At 33.0% G+C, this 21,302-nt stretch overlaps 1 protein-coding gene across 2 annotated transcripts; it reads right to left on the reverse strand.

Annotated features, from left to right (window-relative positions):
* Window positions 1–6,257: 6,257 nt before the first annotated feature.
* rno (rhinoceros) lies at window positions 6,258–19,402 on the reverse strand. 2 transcript variants are annotated; one of them, XM_068763915.1, is made up of 6 exons: window positions 19,155–19,402; window positions 17,917–18,240; window positions 15,478–15,672; window positions 15,158–15,374; window positions 13,836–14,025; window positions 6,258–13,735 (listed from the first exon to the last, which is right to left on the reverse strand). In XM_068763915.1, exons 2-6 carry the CDS (start codon window positions 18,090–18,092, stop codon window positions 6,537–6,539), a joined length of 7,977 nt encoding a protein of 2,658 aa, XP_068620016.1. In that variant the 5' UTR covers window positions 18,093–18,240; window positions 19,155–19,402; the 3' UTR covers window positions 6,258–6,536. The 2 variants fall into 2 exon arrangements, with proteins under 2 accessions (XP_068620016.1, XP_068620017.1); XM_068763916.1 differs by lacking the exon at window positions 19,155–19,402 and adding an exon at window positions 18,873–18,900.
* Between the last annotated feature and the right edge of the window lie 1,900 nt (window positions 19,403–21,302).

Raw genomic sequence — 21,302 nt, forward strand, 5'->3', positions numbered from 1 at the left:
CCGCGATGAATGATCCTGCGTTACCCGCTCCCGCGACTTTACTCAACCCTCGCTATGTCCGCGGTTCACATGGTGGAGGACTTACCCACGCTGCACTTACAATAAAAAAAACATATTAGCGCATTTCATTTTTAAAATGTTCATTTCAATAAGAATAATTATCGTGGTTTGATATTATAACGCAATGGGCGATATAAATAATCGAATTCCTGTAATAGCAGTAAACAAAATGGATATTGATTCAAATGTAATTTTTGCTATTAACGGGCACAATTAAACCTCATTTGTTTGTAACAGATTTGTAAAAGATCTTGTCTTTTAAGTGGCGTTTAGAATTAGGGAAATACTGTCCGAAAGCAAAATATTTTATCTCGGTAAATGAGTGAAGTATCCAGAATTATGTCACGTATTTTAAATGAAAATTTTGGACCGGCAGCATATAAGAGATGCGCAGGTCATTATTTAAATTTATTTTTAAAATTAATAGAGGCGATAAAACAAAACAACTTACCGCATAGGTACGCTAAAGGAAAAAAAATTACTGATGAGAAAATTCTTACTTTCGTGCAGTATTTTCATAAACAGTGACCCAGTTTGTGTGTAAAGCTATCCAATAAGTCAGTCAAATACAACGTCGATATTTTCCAATTGCAGTGATGGTTTAGTGTGATGTTAGCCTATCAAGATGTGAATGAGCTGTATTTTTTTGAAGGTTGAGTTTAAAACATCGGCGCACGGCTAGATACGAATTTCGAAAAAGGTATTTATGACTCATAACTACACGATGTTCATAACGAAAAGTTGTCCTTTCAACAGGATTCAGCATACAGTCACAACATTCGATGCATCCATCCATCCGTACGCGGTTGGAAACGAAGGTTTCGAATTTCATAATAGCTAAATTCTTGGCATTCCATACTCAATCTTAATCCGCTGGAATAAAATTAATGTCAATTAAAGAGAATGCGAACTGTTTTGAACGTAATGATAATTTGCTTCATAAAATTTAATGTTATTACATCAATGTATAAACTGACTAAAATTACTTCTTTGTAAAAATATCTATAAATGGATTAAGTATAGCTATGGCGACCACAAGCCCGGAGACGCGGCGTGGGTAGGCTCTAGACGGACCGACTGCATAGTAAAGGTAGCATGTAGTCGCTAGATACGTGCAGCGTAAGACCGGTCTTTGAGATCTTTGGAGGAGGCCTACGACTTGCAGTGGACGTCTATCGGCTAACATGATGAATCATAATTTTTACCTTGTTATATCAAGACGCTAGACTTTTCCATGAATAGATGTGATGTAGAATAACAATAATTTCCTAATACCGTTGTATATCTGTTATAATAAATTAAATAACAAATTTTCAGTTTTTTGTCAATGTTCTTAAATGGCTTAGAATGGGAGTTTATTGAATAATAATCGTGGTTATATACCTTTTTGAAATCTCATTCAGAAAAAGACTTATGTTATCATAAAATATAATCATATATCTTAACCTTGTACATATAGTTTTCGCCGTACCACTTTCTGGTTAAGATATAGGGTTGGTTATAAATTGCAAAGAAAAGATTAATTGATCTAAAAAATTTATTAATGAATGAGGCGACTATGTGCACATTGAAAACACTTGTTATTTTACATGACCACTTGTACACTATTTACAACACCCGCGTTACAGCTACTCTTCCTTCGCATTCCTCTGCCAGTACCAGCGTCATCGACCTAACTTACAGACTGTACACCGTTTGTACAACTTACGCTTATGGACTACAGTCTAACAATCTATTTTTTAAAACGATGGAAATATTGTTGATCATAATACTTATACGGGTAATGGTATAAGAAGTGATTCTCTTAATTCTAGGTTCATACGTCTACAGTATAAATATTATTAATATATGTAAGTGTTGAATTATAATTAATGTAATGACTGGTATGAGTCGTGCAACAATGGCTCTAAATCTAACACCAATAACTTTCTGCGATTGTGGCACATTAAATTTTCAACAAGAATATGTTATAATAACATACGATGTACTCGAATTAATTTTAACAGAAATTGATACTGCACTAGCTGCACGCTCAATTATCGGAATCGGAAACTACATATCGCTATTTAAAAGGAATATATATGTATTAAGATTGACTATTGGGGCGTTACTACAGGTCGAATAATTAATGACGGGTATTACTATTTTTATATACTTAGAGTTGATTGCAGCGCGACCGCGCTCTAAGACATCGATCAAATATATTTAAACACAAACATATTAACAACATCCATTCTATTCAACACCGACTTATAAGATAAAGCTGATTACAATTCCATACAACACTTACAATAATCAACACTCATTAATACGAAATACACAATATCGAATCATGCGCTCAAAGCACAAAATCTAAATAACATGATTTTGTAGTCGCACCAAAATCTATACATTGATTACGAATATAAAATTACATACAATAATGTAAAAATTCCATTTGTCAGAAATACAATACACAGTAACATAAAAAAATTACTTTTTAATTTAAATACTCCGAATACTCAATAAAAACCATTGACGAATTCTTAAGTTTAATATAAACAAATCACAGTAGCAAGGTAATGTAAATCAATACGACAAATATGGTTTTGTTTGTGCGCAAATATTAAAAAAATGTTGGTAAATAAATTGGAATTAAACTGCTCTTATCTAAAATGTTCTCGTATCATTTTACCGGATACAAATTTGATTTAATTTTATTTCCGAAAAATGTACTTAGTTTTTTTTTTTAATTTACTGAATATTTTATAAACGGCAATATATTTTTTCAAAAGAAATCATTCGCCTGGGAAAAGGTCACTAACAATAATTTGTTCAATTTTGTTCGAATAAGAGATATAATATTCACTATACGTCTTTAGACAAATAGTTTAAAACCGTGAAAAAATCTCATAAATAAATACATAGGAACTTGATGTTAATTTTTATTAATATTTCCAAATATTGGGAATAGTAAAGATAAAACGTAATCATCGATTATTGTAGAATTGTAGAAACATTGTGGTATTTAATAAAAAGCATTAATCCAATCTTACCAAACTACTAGCGTTATTACACTTAAGACGTTAAAATGTAAGTTTTTATAGTTTTAATTAAAACAATACATATTATTGCATACATATTTTGACTACAAAGATTATTTCTTACATAATTATAATATTGCTCATAAAAAGTGGCAAATGCATGTCCAATGAAATATAAGACGCACTGGACCACCATTATTACTCTTCGTCAATGATTACTAGCACGATAGACACAAGTTTTTGTGGATTATTGAGACAGTCTACGTCAGACTCCGAGTGAAGTTCGCAAAGTGAAGCAAATATTTACAAAATACATTTATTTAGCGACGTTGGTTGAAGTTCAGTTTCTAGGTTACATATTTCAAAAAGTTACACTAAAATTATTTTATACATAAAATTTTAAAACGCTACTACATTATCATTAAGCTCTATCTCGGGGTTTACTGTTAATACATTTAAACAATGAACATTGACGACATTTATTTTTCAGATCAAAAAACTACTGTTAAATGACTAAAAGTTTGAATTGTTTTCGTGACTAACATGTAACAGCTAAACATTCATAAAACCTTAAGATATTTCAACAAAGAGGATATCACTCGAAATCTGAACTATGAATTACGACACTATGTACTTCAGAAACTAACTTCCAATAGGAAAAACAATGCGACTATTAACACATTATGAGATTTTAAAACAACAGTTTTATTTTGAAATTTAAGATGACGGCGTGACGAATAAAGTGAATACCAAAATAAATGGTTTCTTTTAGATTATTTAATGTATTTACAGAAAGTAACGACATGTTTTTCAGTAAGATCATTTTATGTACAACACATTTTTACATTTATGGTAACGAAATTCATTGCTCATTATAATTGTAGTGCCTAAGATATTATACCTTAATTTTATAATGATTAAACGAAGAACGGAACATTAAGACTTACGGAGTATTAAAGTGTACATTTACAATTTTATTGATTTTAATTAATTTGAAAATCAGACGTTCTCTAATAAAGTTTTGAATGAGACGACGATTTATCGATCTTTTATATAAGTCCGTTTGAGAGCTGTCGGTCTTTCTTGAGCGGCTTGTCGCTAGTCGCATGCTTTTATATGTATATAGTACTTTATGCATTTCATTTATTTACATCATTACGGACAAATTACGAATTGAAATTTATTAAATCTATGCTACTGCCTTGCCTAAACTGCAATTGAATTTGCGGTCATATCAATTACTTATTAACTACATAATACATTTGCAATTGTATTCCGTATATAAAGATTTTACTACAAACGCGTAGATTTTGATCATAGATAAAGAACAATGACACATGGAAAATAAAATGAATTAAAAACTCGGGAGATCGCTTTTAAAGTTATACATTTAAATAAATACATAATTTAAACATATTGTTGTCAAATTTATATTGCGATACAACTTTCAAAATATTTACAATATTTAAACATGTCTTTAAAAGTTTTAGGCCGATTAAAAAAAAATTAAACAACCCAGCTGCATAATAGATTATTCACAATTACATAAAACTTAATACTTGTACAATTGGTTCATATGAACATTAAAGATTTTTTAAAATAAAATAAATAAATGCCATTCGAATAAAAGCTTACATATTTTTGATGAATAAGACATGATTACCGTTAATATATAAAAATTGATTATTATATTTCATTAGCGGAATATTTTTTTGAATAAGTGTTCTCGACTGTTGTAATATATTTACACTGGTGCGGGAAATTTACTAAGTCGGATACTTTAGTATCAACCAATATATATACGCACATATACACGTATGTTTATGCATATATATGTATATATATCTCCGACATTAATTTATGAGAAGTCGATTACACTTAATAACACCTTAAATCTAATAAACCCCATCTAGGTCCGTATAACCTTGACTATGCGATGAGTATTGCCAAATATTGCACAAAACACGTATAAAACATTTTGTTTCCAAGACATAAACATTCGAAACATTTTATTATATAGTTATCTAAGAAATTGAATTACACTTACAATTATAATACAATTATTCATGTCACGGTGATATGCCAATTGAAAATAGAAGATAGGTTAAAAAAATAGGTAGAATTTGTCAGATGCACCACATTAACTCGCGTGCTTCATGCGCCTCAAACACATCAAGTTTTTTTTTAATACTTTCAACAATGTTTTCTCCTACTTGATATTATGCATTTTAATATAAATAAAGTAAGTAAGTAACTAAAGAGGACAGGAACTTATGATTTTCATTTTTCCGTATGTACGGGTCGGGTCATAGTAGAAAGGTAACAAAGTATAAAGTTTAAATAGATTTCAGTCAATGAATAATTAATAAAGAGAGTGTGTTTTATATAATGCCCTATTGTGATAAAATCCTAAATTTAGTATCTTTGGTCAGAATCGAGCCAAGAAGAATAAGTGTTCACTGAATGTGCTATTAATATAAAATATTGGCTAATGAGAATTTTGGATGAAGTGTTGGACGGGCTAATAGGATTGCGACGGCCGTCCGAGATCTGCTTTTGTTGGGCACTATACATACTACAGCTTCATCGAAGTTCATTGTTTTATTTGGAAACACGCATCTCGGACGCGATACCTCTGTGGCTTGGGACTTTTACTTGCCTGACTCTAACGTAGGAGTTAAAATTCTTGTAAATGTGTGTAAAATATTCAGCGAAATAGTCGTTGATGAATAAATAATAAAATTAACATATGGTTAGAATTCAAATTCAAAGGTAAAAATGTAAATCATAATAATTTATCATGCTAAAATTCACAAAAAATTACAATAGATATAAAAATAAAAAATTAAAATAGAAGTCCAGCTTCTAATCCATTAAAAATCAAATCATATTCTAATTGTTTTTCAAACTAAACACAAAACAAACTGACAAAATTTACAGCAACACTACTTCAGTCAATGGTAAATCCCGATTTTTGGATCAATTGTTAAAACACAATGATGAAACGTTGGTAACGTGGCATAACAGTTCGACACAAGCAACAATTGTGATGAAAATGATTTTAGAAAAAAATTAACTTACGTCATTAACATTATCGTCAATGCAATGAGATTCCTTAATATGAGGCACAAAGTAAAACAGCAACATTAACAAAAATAATATATACGTCATATTCTTATATTAAGATTTACTTGGGCATTAATCAATGCGCAATATAGATTAAAAGTACATTTAAAATACGTTTAAAATTAGAGTAACTTTAAGTTAATCATTGAGCTTTACCATTTATACAAATAAATAAATAATGTACACTACAAGATTAAAATAAAAATAATGCTACATTTAGAATATAAAACATCGATTGAATAGTTCCGCTTAAAACTTAACTATACAAGAGATTTCTTCTTGCCGATACGGAAAGTTTATAATTTATTTGCGAGTGCGCGGTTTATATCACCTCACTTCACAGTGTTTATTAACCGAAACAGGCAGGGCAGACGGGTTCCCTGGAACTACGTCTGCAGACGTGGACGCCGAGCCACTCGTCTGTTCACTGGCTTCTTTCATCACATAGCCAGAACCCTGCGAGCTTCGAGCTAATTTTAACCGGATCGGTGTCACTTTAGCAGTCCGTATCTTACGCATCGCAGAGGGCGCGTCGGAACAGAACGGAGGATCTATAGCCAGGGGGTCTGGCGCTGTAGGATCATACTCGAAAGGATCAACCGGCGGTTCTGAAACCGAAGCCGCTGCCGCTGCCGCCACCGCTGCACTCGATCCAGCTCCTAACAAGCCTGCATTTCCTCCTTCTTCTTCTTTCTTACGCTTTATTTTTATAATTAATTTAGTAGCACTATCACTTTCACCACTATTTATCACTTGAAGTTTTTCTTTTTCTAACTTTTTGTCTTTCTTCTTCTTTCGCTTCTCACTCTTATTAGTCTTAAACTTCTTCACTTTTTCGTTTTCCTCAAAATCCGCCATTACCATGCGACGATACTTCATACTTTCACGACGCAAATCTTCCAGACTGGGTTTGGGAATACTAGTTAGGCGTTTTTTCGGAGGCCGAAATTGAAAACCGGAAGGTTCCTCGTTCACTTGTTGCACTATATTTGAGCCAATTTTAATTTTTAATTTGGGTGCAACTGGAGAGGTAGCGATCGATGTGCTTGTTTTGGTCGAGACACGTCCGCGTCTCTTGTGGGCTTGATTAGTGTTGCTGTAAGTTGACAGTTTTACATCTTCTGATGGTTCTATATCATCATTCATAGTTACTTCCAAGTGTCGCAATTCTCGATTTACGCCCGAAACTTTACGTTTTTTCTTTTCGATAGGCGTGTCAGTTATTTTATAATCCTCTCTTGTAGGGATGCTAGTCATAGATGCCACAGCCTTTGGTATAGTAATAACAGCGCGTGGGAGGGGTTGGGGTGCAGCAGGAGGCGGAGGAACTCCAGCGGTGGACGAGTTGGTGGGGTCATCCATATTCATATCTTGTGTCCAGTACTGTCGTAATAATTCTTTCTTGCGCATGCGCCTTAGACTAGTAGATCCCGTCATCATTGAGTTAGCTGAACTGCTTGTGGCATTACTATGAATAGTAGTGCTGGAATCATGCACTGGTGCAGGTGGCTGTGGAGCAGTTGCTTGTACGGAACTTGCAGAATAATTTGCGTCCAAAAATGGACCCTTTATCTTGACTTTTAGTTGATTCCTGGAATCACTCAAAGAAACTTTCGGCATTTGTGGAATTTCTTTTGACGGTTCGCTAACTTCAGAAATAGACGCGCCTGGTCTTGGCTTGCTCGCCATGAGAGCGCTATGCAATTGTTTTTCGACTTCTTCATCAATTTCTATTAAAGGCTGATCAGCCGTGCCACTAGCAAAAGCAAGTAAATGACTGTGATAACCTTCTCCAGCAGGTGGCACGGGGGTGTCAAATGTTTGGTGGTACGTGCGCATATCCACAGGACCAGGCAAAACTGGTTGTACCTGAGAAAACCCGGGAGTGCGTTCAGAATTACTCTTACTAGATGGAGATCCTGGAGAATCCGGTGGTTCTGGTGATGGGTCTTTTGTTTCTTTAACTTCCAGCCCTGGTTTTTTATTTGGTTGTGGACTCAAATTCCTTGGCGACTGTGAACAATCTTTAAATGAATGTTCTGACTTTCTGTCATCCCTAATGTCAATAGATTTACGCTTCTCTCGGAGTGCTTTTAAATCAACACCGTCATTTGCCAATTCTTCATCAAAATCGTAAACTGTTCCCACTAATTTACTTTGAATAGAATTTTCCATGAATTCTGTAGATGTGAAACCATGCACTGTTTGACCTCGGCTCTTTGATCGTCCACGACCTCTTTGATTTCTGTTACTCCTATTGTTCGATCTTTTTGACCCCTTGGAAACATCTCCTTGTTTAGGTGATATACCAGGGCTCTTTCCTGGAGATTTGGATAAAAACTTTGGAGTGCACTTGGACGTTTTAGGTGGCGATTTCGATTCTTGAGGGTGATGAAGGCTTGACATTGTCTCATTACTATCATTAGACATTTTAGTGGGAGGTCTTGTATTACTGGCTTCATTATAAGAATCAACACTTATACTTGGACTAGAAACATGTATAGAAAACTTATCGCTTCCAGTAACATCAATATCATCATGTGGTGAATCTAAAGGTTTGGGTGTTGGAGGTGCAATCATTGCAGTTGTTAAAGCAATATTTTGTGATGATGTAGTAAACGCTGCACAAAGAGGAAAGGGAGGTTTCGATAAAGGTTGAATCAACGGCGCTGCTGCGAAGGATAGCCCAGGGGGATATATACCGGGACCTGGGGAGGGTAAGGATAATTGCGAAGAAGCGCAAGCTCCTGCTGCAAATAATGGTAGACTTCCCATTGAATTCAAAAATGGAGAAGCATCAGGGGGATAACTGGTATACTGATTAAGTGGCATTGGAGGTTCTACAGGACATGTATATGTAGGAATAGGTGCATACTGATCCATTTCTGACAACATTGTCCCAGGATGTGAGTCACAGCTATTTAAATTTGATTTTAAATCTGTCTTTTGGGAACACACAGAGCCTTCAGAATTTGTACTTGAATCTGATGAACGACGTGTAGTTATTTTACTCTCCCTCCACTTCGAATCACGGCTGACATATGGAGAAGATATGGTAGCACAGTCTGAATGTATTAAAGAATTATTGTTATCAAAAGTTTGATTATCTTGTGTCAAATCCTGATCGTTGCTATTCATAGAGTTTTCAACAACAGATAAAGATTGAGAATCATCACTTTGTTTTGACAGAGAAATAGTATCTCCTACCTCAGAGATAGATTGAATATCAGAGTGAATAGGAATACTATCTTTAATATCTTCATTGTAGGGTAAAGAATGGCCGTATTTACTTTCAATCTGTTCTAAATGGGAATCATTTTGAGCTACTGAAGATGATAAATCGGACCACTTTTCTTTCATCAAATGCGCTGATTCTTCAACCTTGTCATCTACTACAATTTCTTGCTGTGCCAAATCTTCTTCAATTGAATGCCGTTTGCGGTTTGTTTGGTGAGTGGCCTCATTAATTGGCGATCTTATATCATGTAATTCTGCAGGCGAAGATCTCTTTAATATCATTTGCTCTGGTTCTTTAATAGCATTTGATACAGTCTTACTATCATCTTCTTTAGTTTCTGCATCATCGCTTACAGTAATTGTCTCATTTTGTCTGACACTTTCAGGGGGTGCTTTTTTAGAGCTAAGCTGCATTCTAAGTCTGTCAACAAGGTTAAGAGTTTCTTGAACACCCTGCTCCTTAGAATCTTCTTTAAAAAGAAACTCAGGATAAGTAGTAAAAGGCTTCATAATATCCTCATGATTAAATCCTTCATCATCCAAAATGTCAAATTCGAAAAGTTCGTTATCTTTTGACTGAGGCGAGAACAGTGTTCTATTGGGTAGGGAATTTGCAGTAGATGGTATTTTAGCACTTTTAGAAATTTCAACACCTTGCAAATGACTGGAATCTTGAACAATAAATTTCTTTTCTGGATCTAAAATAGACCGCTTTCTCAAATTCCTGGGTATAGGATTTTCTTCCATAGGATCTAATATTATGGTTCTAGCATCCATAGGCGTTTTAGGAGATTTAATCATAGTATTTTCATTGAGGTTTGCTTGAATCTTGGCAATCATTTTAATACTACTTTTATCGGTGCAATCTGAATCCAATGATTTATCTTCTGTCATGTACTTTTCATGACCCCCTGCTTTTTCCACTGGTGGAGGATGGACATGGGGACTGGGTGCTTTAGGTAACCAATGTTTTTCAGTGCCTGTAAAATCTTCAGCTATTGTAGATGGCAATTTCTTCTCCATATTCTCCATATTCTCCATTAGAGATTGCTCTACACTCACTTTTTTAATGGGGGAAAATGAGATGCTATCTGTTTGAGTCAAGACTTGCGAATTACGTCTACTAATTGATCTTTCTCTTGTAATTGTTTCTCTTGAATCTTCATGAGTGATTGGGGGGTCTTTAAATGGAAAGTCCTTTACGCTCATACGACGGCTCGTTATATTTCTCTGCTTAATATCAACACTTTTCCTGGGACTTACTTTTGTAAAAGGTAAACTTTCTTTAGACAATGAGATCACTTTTTCTTTGTCTTCTACCGACACACTGCGCCGAGTAATGTTCATAGTTGTAGTCTTTACACCACCTTTAACCAATTCAAAAGAAACACATGTCTCCATCTTTACTTCGTGCTTTACCTTCTCGTTCTCTTCCCGCTGCGCAACTGAAAATTCACGGGACTGGCTGCTCTCTTTCTGTATTTTGTTTGATCCAGAGACAAGTCGGGTGTCGTCTCTAGATGATTTTCTCTGTCGGGAGTCAGAGTTATTAGACAAATTTCCGCTTGCAGTAACGCTTCTGGTCCGAGAACGTGTGGCAGCACGCGTGTCATTGGCTCCGCCCGATTCCTCTCTTTCAACAGTTGGCGATGGTATCCTACACTCGGACTCCCGTTCGGAAGTTTTAAGCTTCTTGTCAGGGGCCTTGCGTGGGGATACATCAGTTGAAAAACTTTTACCTCTGCGAGGCCTTCGTGGTCTTTTGGGAGAAGGACTTCCGGATCCCGAAAATCTTGATCCTTTAAAACTGTCTGAATCACTCGAGGCACTAGTTGAAGACAGTGGTCTGGACACCTTGTCGAGAAAGGGCAAGTCCACTGTTGGTCTAGAACCTGGAGGTGAAAACATAGATGGTTGTCGAGAAATTGGTTTTATTTCTCGAGCTTTAGCTGATGGTTTAAGGCTAGGTTTTTCATGTTCTTCCTCAGAGCTAGAGGAAGATGAATAGCTGCTGCTACTAGAATTAGAGGAGGAGCTGGAACTATCCTCTATTGATGCCTTTGAGCTCTTGGCTTCATCTTTTTTCGGGGACGATTTCATTGAATCTGACTTATCACTTTCACGTTTTTTATCTGAATCTGAAGGATCTGTGGCAGAAACCTTACTACCGAGACCACTCTTAATATGAGCAGCTGCTTTTTTAGCGGCTTGTCGTTGCGGCACATAGGCAATAGGCTCCTTTTCTGTGTCTTTTAACGATTTTTTCCTGCCCACTTTAGCTGGTAAATCTTTAGTCTCTTTTCCTCTACTCCTTACTTTTGACTTTGATTTTGAATCGTCGCCACTAACTTGTTTATCCGTACTTGATTCTTCTCTCCTTGCAGTAGTAGATCGCATATTCTCGGAAGCTTTCTTTGCAGCTTGTCTCTGTGGAACAATCAGATCTGATGGATTATCCTTCTGTTTAGAAAACTTTATATTTTCTTTATTTTTAGCATCATCATCTGATTCATGTGGCTTTACAGGGGGTTTCTTTTCTTTATTAGATGGTTTTCGACCTCGTTTCTTAGGTGCAGGCTTTTCTTCTATAGTTAAAGACTTTCGTTCTGAATGTGTAGAAATAAATTCCTTCATCGCCGCTTTTGTCCTTGGTAATGATTGTTGTGAGTCAATACCACTAGGAGAAGTTCTGGATCGGCTTCTATCAGCTTTCACTTTGTCATGTTTTGTTCTGTCTGACTTCAAATTACTTTTAACAGAATCTGTGTCCTCACTGCTATCTGAATAAATATCAATAGGAAATTTATTATTCCTTGTAGATCTTATAGGCATCAAATCATCACTATCAGTACCCGATGGCCCACTTTTTCCAGCATCCATTTCCTTCTTCAAATGCTGTAATGTTGTGCTTCGTGACTTATCTTTTTTCATGTTTGATTTATAAATCTCTTCCTCACTACTACTTTCCACAACAGCTTTGGACTGTGGCATTTTTTTCTTCTTCCTTTCTGGTTTCTTTGGTGATCTTTTACCCTTGCCTTTAGGTGAAATCTTTTTCTTCGGAGAAGTAATTGTTTTCTTAACATCTTCATCTGTGCTGGAGCCAATAGCTCTTCCTCGATATTTTCCTGAACGGTTACCTTCAGCTGAGCTTTCCTCACTGGATAAACCACTGTACATGCTTCCACTACGACGTGATCCATTAACATAATGTTTTTTATACGGGTTTGTTGCTTTCGATCCCTTTACAAGGCCATTTCTATCTTTTTTCTTGTCATCATTCACATTTTGAGGTGCGATTCGCGCTAGCAGTTCTTCAAAATCGTTTTTATGGTCAGGAGCATTTGGATGAGAGTATAACCTGTCATAAATAGATGGACCATGATTAGCTTCAATAATAGCTGCTAGATCTACCCCAGAGATTCCTGGGTCGGAAGATAAAACAGCAACTTGTTTATGAAATGTTTGTTCACGCATCCGAAAGAATGAGCGTGAAAGCTTTTCTCTTCTGCTTACCATATAGCATAAATTACGCACTCTTTCTAAATCTTGCCGAAGCTGCACAAACATTTTCATTTTGTCAAGATCTGCTTGTTCTTGTCTGTGAGTTAAAAGTTCTGTGTCATCTGTTTTAGGTGGTAACAAAGGTCGATTATGGCCTGATCGCCTTTTCAGTTTCCAATAATTATAAATATAATTGATAGCATCTTGGTCTACATCCAAGAGATGAGAGCTTATATCTTTAATGCTGACATGGCGGTCAAATTCTCGTTCTATTTCCTGTAAACGAGCTGCCCTAGCCTGAGTTTTTTCTTCAGAGGTCATGTCCTTGCGACGTTTCCTTTTAACCTCTTCTTCCTCTGAACCAGATCCAGGGCACTTTTCTTTCTTCGAATTTACGCTATGCTTTTGACAATAAGATCGTAATTTAACGCCGTCATCAGCATTTTCGTCTTCTATAATCGCACGCATTTCTAATCCATGTTTAAATGCACATGTGACGTGATACGCTGTTTTACAAGTTTTCACAGAGCATTGGATACATGCTCCTTTACGCTCGCGACACAAAACACATACTAAAGACCAACGTGATGGTGGAATAGATGATATTTTTGTAATGGGTTCCATTTTTTCAGCACAACCAATTGACACTTCCGGTATCCAGAGAACGCAGCTTACATGTGCCCATTTATGACCGTTCGGCGTACACTTCATAGCTCCGCCAAGATTTGGGCATAAGGCGCAAGTGGGCCTAACACCTGCACCGCAAGGTCTGCACAGCCACTGACCTGGAAAACAGAAATCAAAATTACAACAAACTCTGATCTCAAAATTAAATATTAACACTATGTTAGGGGCCTGTTGAAGACTCACCATGACCATACGTACCATCTGGAATGACAGTAATGCCATAACACGCCTGGTGAACACAAATATTACATGAGTCGCAGAAAACCATCTCATTCCCATCCTCAGAGTCTGGAGAGCGACAAACATCACAAATAACATTTTCGTCATACTCAATACCCAAACCTTCTTCCGACTTCATGATGGTCTGAATTTTATCCCAGGTTCGGACCTTTAACAATTATACATTTAACAATATAATTTCAAATAAAATTACTAATGTTATACAATATATATTGTTCTGTGTATTGTGCACATCAAATTACAATGCTTTCTTTTATATCATATCCAATTCAGAAAAGAGGAGTGATGTATACAACTAAACATAGCAGTTATTTATTTCATATAATAAATAACTGCTATGTAATAAATATATATTACTATGTATTGTAACTGTCTAATCATTATAATGATACACAAAATAATGCATTGTTGAGATACTTTATAACAAAATACTCACCACACATATTTAAACTTTAAATAGTGCTCACTGTATACATTATTTTTTGTATGTCAGCTTTTTTAAACAGAAACACTTAAAACTTGATTTATTATAAAATTTTAAGAGTAATATAACAAGAACATATCCTTTTCACTATTTGCACAATAATTTTAGATTTTTACTAACCACCAAGTACCATATGTAACTATAATCACATGCAAAAATTAGTCATAATTTTGGTGTATATAAAAGGGAAAAAGTATCACATAAGTATTTTAATAATAGAAAAAAAAAACACTAGTTTTAAAAATTACTATTACGAAATATTTTTGAAGGCTTTTCGGAAATGTTGGAACCTATAAATTATTCCCACTTTTCAGGGAGAATACAATATACAAATTATATTTCATGGACTATGATTACTTAGTGGTTATCACATATTTATTTTATCAGCAACTATCAAAATCATGACTTTAGTGATTCATAACTTAGTAATATGTTATTAATTACAAGTTTCTTTACATTTGGTGAAAAATAAATAAAACCTTTATGTAAATCTGAAATTTAATTACCATACAATCATGGTTAATCATTGGTGTTATCTTCATATTATGAATACATTAAATTAAAACCACAACAAAAAGGCACTCTAAAAAAGAAAAAGAAATCATTTGAAATTACTAGTTTCCACTTTAAATGTCATTGAACACCTTTATTTGTATAAAATAATTGGACACCTTTAGGACTTCTACAAGAAGCTGTACACAATCTATACAAACATTATTCACTTCCATAAGAAAAAGATTGGTGAGGATTTTTCACAAAGTAGAAACCTGTAACTCTTCCCAAGCATATATCCTACCTCTAGGTCCTCAATGACCTTCTCTAATTGGTCTTCTGTAATAGCAGTGGCACCAGCTCTTGCACGCTCTGCATTCAGCAACTTCAGCCAAGCTGTGTCTGTAGCATCCAGGTCATAACTGCATGCTGCTTCAGCACGAGCTGGGGTTGTGCTGAGATGATGCTTATCAGCCTGATAGTGTACGTCACGAGACAAATGAATGTATTTGTCCTTTGGCCTGTAAATTCAAATAAGTAATATCATCAAATTCAAAGAAGAACAAAAAACATATGTTTATTTGTTAAAAGATACAATATTTATAGTAAAATATTGACACTTACAATTTGAATTCTTGGAAATCTGGCGGCAAAGGATTTTCAATCACTTTGACTTTTGGTGCTGGTAGCGAATCTGGATTAACTGGCACCTGTACACCTCTTTCCCAATCCTGTTTCCAGGTATCAGTAATAATCCAGTATTCGCTAGGAGTCAAGGGTTCTGAGTCAGGTAATTTCATAGCACTGATGAGATCTTTCCTGGAATATTAATGTTGGCAAAGTGAAAACAAGTTTACCGAAAAAAATTGCTGATGATAATTCTTTAAATGAATGTATTTTAGAATTTAACTACATTTTCATCTACATTATTTTCTATTGACAAACCTTATTATATACATGGATGTACCCAAACAATGGGGAAGGGTGTATGTGTTTAAATAAATGTATACAATACAACATTTGTTATGTTAGTTCAAATGAACAACAATTTTGTACCTATCATTACTATAATTTAAAAATGCAAGTGTCTCCAAAGTTTATACATACAGTCAATAAATATAATTTTATTATAGCAAAACCTAATTACATTTTAAACTTCAATTTCAATTACAACTGAAAATTTAATTTTGACTATGTTTGTAGTTTATTTTCACGGCACTTAACATTTAAACCCTCTGTTATAACTTAAAATTTGATTTTAATAAAATTACTAATAATGCTTTCTCTGTGCCATTCGCTATAGCTCTAAGAACACATAGAAATATACATTATAATATAGAGAGACCATTGGTATGTGCATTATACTTAAGCCACTATGTTACAGATTTTACACTTGACAACTTCTGACAATAATTGCAAATTATTGCAGTGAATACAATGAACTTGGAAAGGCAATTTAGAAATTATATTTTTTAATATTTTGTTTACATAACAGCTTAAATCAATATGTATTACAAATAAGGCAATGTTTCAGGTAATGAAGAATGATAAATGTTAACTTTCCACAATTATTTAAATTATAGCTTCCAAACACCATACTAAAATGACTATTTTCTAGTATTATTTTTTTTAACACTTATGTCAAGCATAAAATATTGTAGTTAGTAATTAAACTTATGTATAAGAAAAAGGGGGTATATAAAATATTTCCATAATATTCATCAATGCAATAATTTTCACACTTTAACATTCACAGTCAAACATATTTTAAAAATTAAACTTATTAATTTTCATTCAATGCTCATGCATTATATTAAAATTAACGCAACTGAAAAGAATTTAAATATTAACTCAGTACAAATAATAAAAATTTTAATTCACAACACATTTATATTATGCTCAATTGCAACAATGACAAAATTTGCCAATTTAGAATCTTGGCCTTCTTTATCTGTGAGCAGTCATGTTATATACTCCACACAGTGGTGTGAGTGGAAATTGGTACCACATAATATAATCAAATATCCAAATCTTATACTAGTTAGAATAAGTAGCCTAGCTACAGACTAAGTGATGTCATCTTTTTTTAGTTTATTTTGAAATATTTTAAAACTAATGACATATTTTCATGCTCACTGAATGCAAGATCTTATTTGTTTTAAAACAGATGGATAATATATTAAAGATATAACTCACTCTAATAATATTTGCGACAATATTTTAAAATTTATGACATAATTTTTAAATGAGTAATTTCATATTTGGAGTAATTTTTCTTAACGAGTTCAGTGATAATACTGACAAGGACTGTAACAATTTCCTTGCTTGTAACTATTATGGTTGTTATATTCTAGTTATCAATAATTTTAAAAGTTATGTGATACTGTATATGAAATATTTTGCAAATTTATTTACAATAAGGTCTTTAATTAAAATTTCCAAGTAAAAACAGTTATTTTTAATTGACCACAAATATGAATTTTATATAGTATATAATGACCTAACAGTATACAATAAATGTAATTAATATTAAAAAAAAGTTTAGCATTCCTTTCCACTATTAGCTTTAAGGTAATAAAAGTATTTATTATGTGATGTTCATTACATTTTAGCACAGCAAATATGGATTACTTTTACCAACATTGATATTGAAATCCATAATAAATAACTATAGGTGTTACAAGCTTTGCATATTAGCTATAGCAAAAATTCGCATTGCAATAATAACCTATCTATAGCTTTTACACAGACTTATAAAAATATATATTTGCAAAGCAAAGTAACATTTTTTCTTGTAAATTAATAATTTACAAGGAACTAATAATTACAAAAAATATTGACACATTTTAATAATGTATCACATGTAGCACATGGTAAAAATTATAAATAGGTACGCAACAATAATGCAAATGCAGTATGCCTAGCTTATAAAATTAATTAAAAAGTTTGATGTAAATATAATAACAACATATTTACAAGAAATTATACATAATAGCCCATAATTTATCTTCAAATAACATAATAAATGTCAAAGTTACTTAAAATTATTCATAATAAACAAACCTGAATAGTTCTGCTGGTGCCTCAGATGCACTTCTATTATATATTGATGACATTTTGAGGTCACTGACAGGCCGGAGCTGCCAGAGTGCATCCTCAGGCTCCGTCCTCCGGCGCTTGGATGTGCCCGCCTCCTCACTTCGCACTCCAGACGCCCGTTTGGTGCCCCTCAACGACATCTCTATTATCGTTTGCCACTACCTACATGTTCACGAACCCCGTACTGCTTTACACTTAGAACGCGGTAGTAACATCGTGTAAAATGTTACATCATCCACTACATGATGGTACTTTAATTTGTAACCACACAATAGCAACTGGTGCAACCTGAAATAAACACATCATAAAATAACAGTATATAATGTAATAACAAGTTTGTGAAGAATAAATCTGTCAATTTAAAATTTTAGCTGTATTACAAAAACAATCCAAAGCATTACTAATGCTATTAATATGATAAAATCTGTACCATGTTATAATAAAACCCAATTAATACCTCAGTTTTGAAAGTATTGCCATATACAACTATATAATTAAACAAAGATATAATTATAAAGTTATTAAAGATATAAACGAAAACAAATTAGTAAATCGGGATTTTAATGTTTTATTTAGAAATATACGAGCGATTTCATAGAGATTCTTTTGACGTTCAGAACAAATATGTCAATCGCGAATTGTAACAAAGATTGAAGAACAGGTGTTATTTGCAATAAGCCTCATCAAGTTGTTTTCGTAACCGATAAATGGCTTTAGTAAAGATCATTTCATATAGTTTTCCATATTCTGATAGTAAAATTGGAGAAACAACAATATCACTTGACGTTTCACTATTGCATGAATAAAATGTATGGCGGGCCATGGAAGGCTCTGTTCGCGACGAGCAACCGCAGTATCGCTAAACACTTTCAAACCACTGGATATCATTCGAACGATATTATAAACATTTCAAAAATTACCGATAACGATTTTTAAGACAGATTGTTGATTTTTCATCCTTTAATAATTATATCCGTAAATATTTATTACAAAGTCTCCATTAGACTACATAACAAATTGACAACATAGATAGCAGCACTGTTTTGTTGCCAGATTGACGTTAGTTCTACGCATCATTTTCTTTCCCTGCCGTCGATATCAATATAGATACAAACACATATAGACACAGGCAATGAAGTCTGAATAGATTGTATAGACACTTATAGGATACAATATGTAAAAATAAAATCAATTTTACATACATTTTCTGAAACAGACATTTGGCGCCATTGATCCAAAATCCACTTGGTCACGTGACTATGTACGAATCACCAACGCAAGCCAAGTAAAATGGCCAAAAAGCACTTCGAGTTCATATAATGTCATTGGCGGTGAATAGAACTTGCCGCATATCAAATGCATTGAGACAAAGTTTTTAAAGCATTTAGGCTGAGATCAAAATAAACACGAGCACATATTGAAAAAACATTTAGTTTATCGGCGACTAGCACAATTTATCAAGACAATATATCATGAACTGAGAGATATCAATAACAAGTTACTGGAAACGGCCGATAGTTGGCGCTCGTTTCTTAAAAAAAAAGTGAAATGTTGCCAAATGAAATATAATATTTTCTATAACTAATTCCAATAATATATTAGCATTTATTGATTAAAATTTGATTCTGCTGATAATGATCCAAAAATATTCTTTTATTATGTTTCTGCCTGCTGCTTGCCACCATGCACTCGTTTCTTTACTTTATCTCTTGTCTCTTAATATTTATGTAACAAAGTTTATTTTAAAGAGGTACGATGACTAATAGCTTATTACTGTACATACTTATACATCATTTTTAAAATTTTAAAGACATTATTTCATCCACATATTCAATTTAAATAATTGCTTAGGTTAAAATATATATATATAATTAATGATACAGATTTTAGAATATACAATAAATATCTGCTTATGAGAACAATTTTAACATTTCAACACAGCATTAACCTTAAAAACCAATATAACTTTTTAAAAAAATGATGGGTGTAGAATATAAAAATATGTATGAAATATATATATATATATATATATATATATATATATATATATATATAAATAATTAATAACAAGCTATTCACAGTTATTTTAAAAAATATATTTTATATGCTACCTTTAGATGCTTTAAATATCTGTTTGTATTAATAAAGCCACTATCCCAAAAAAACCTCTAGACTTTTGTAATGTTGGAGTTAACATTAGCACAAAAATTCGGTGGTATACTAAATTCCAAATTTATGTAATGTATATATAATTTTAAATATATAAATATAAGTCCATATGTATATGTTTTAAATTGCTGTTAATCGTAACTTGCAACATTCAGTATAAGATATGTAAACGAATGAATAGCTTTGCAGGTTCTCGAATTTCCAGATCAATACTTGACCTAGATTTCTCTTTGCATTATGGTAGCTCCGATGTCTAGATTGTAAAGAAAGGATACATTTTTATTGTTAGATGATAAAAAAAAAATTAGTGTTATATTGCAAATCCTTTGAACCATTAATAAAAAACAAAAAAATTTAGTCATTCACCTCATATGTAGATCAATAAATAAAATTTGTCAAGATATTCTGATCGATAATAGCTTACGAAATTAATATTTAATACAATTAGTTGCAACAAAAAACATCTTTTCTTTTTGACATTCTTTAGCACATTGATTATTAGCAAACTCTATTAATTGGATGTTTTAGTAAGGATGTTAAATTTATTAGAGTTTTTAATTTTGTTTTTAATTTCCTGGTAAATTTATAGTAACGAAATCACATTTCGTTAAAAGTATAACAACTTTTAACGAAATGTGATTTTTACTCCAGACATTTTGTATTTAAAGTTTCGATAAGGCAAGTTACGCGTCACACATAATGTATATGTGCCTAACTCAGGATTTCAGGGTTTGAAAGAAGAGCTATATTCAAATTGATTTTTTAAACTTATTACAGGTGATTATTTATTAACAAGTCAAGGGTATAATCAATTCCGATTGTTAAACTATAATTATACTTGACAGGACGTATCACATATAATGGAAAAAAAAGATTGTCTATGTCTAAAATTCTTGATTTTTTTACCTACCCTACATTACCATACTACAAAATTTGTTTGAATCATAACATTAAGATCGGGCATAAGCTTCTGATGCAATGAAAGCTATTTGTGATAAAAAAATTTCAGGGTCTAATATCATAACTCCATGTAACTATGATCTTGTATTAACAGATTTACATATATTTCGCTCCATTTTTTTAAAATTAGATATGCTCAGTAATCCTTTTGATATAGTGAAACTGAAAAAACTGTTCATCAAATATTGACAACTTGCTTTCTTATTAAATATCGTTACATG

Source organism: Battus philenor, unplaced genomic scaffold (genome assembly GCF_028537555.1).
Source record: "Battus philenor isolate CCGP_79_NKW_IND1 unplaced genomic scaffold, ilBatPhil1.0.hap1 SCAF_1, whole genome shotgun sequence".
NCBI classification, from domain to species: Eukaryota; Metazoa; Arthropoda; class Insecta; order Lepidoptera; family Papilionidae; genus Battus; species Battus philenor.

What these genes read in the sequence shown, in the direction of transcription:
- rno (XM_068763915.1), bottom strand. Translation starts at nt 18,092, where the DNA reads ATGTCGTTGAGGGGCACCAAACGGGCGTCTGGAGTGCGAAGTGAGGAG. An exon ending in GATTTCCAAGAATTCAAATT is followed by an intron (nt 15,375 to 15,477) that starts GTAAGTGTCAAT and finishes TTGAATTTACAG; the next exon opens with GCCAAAGGACAAATACATTC. An exon ending in CATTACTGTCATTCCAGATG is followed by an intron (nt 13,736 to 13,835) that starts GTACGTATGGTC and finishes TCTGTTTTCCAG; the next exon opens with GTCAGTGGCTGTGCAGACCT.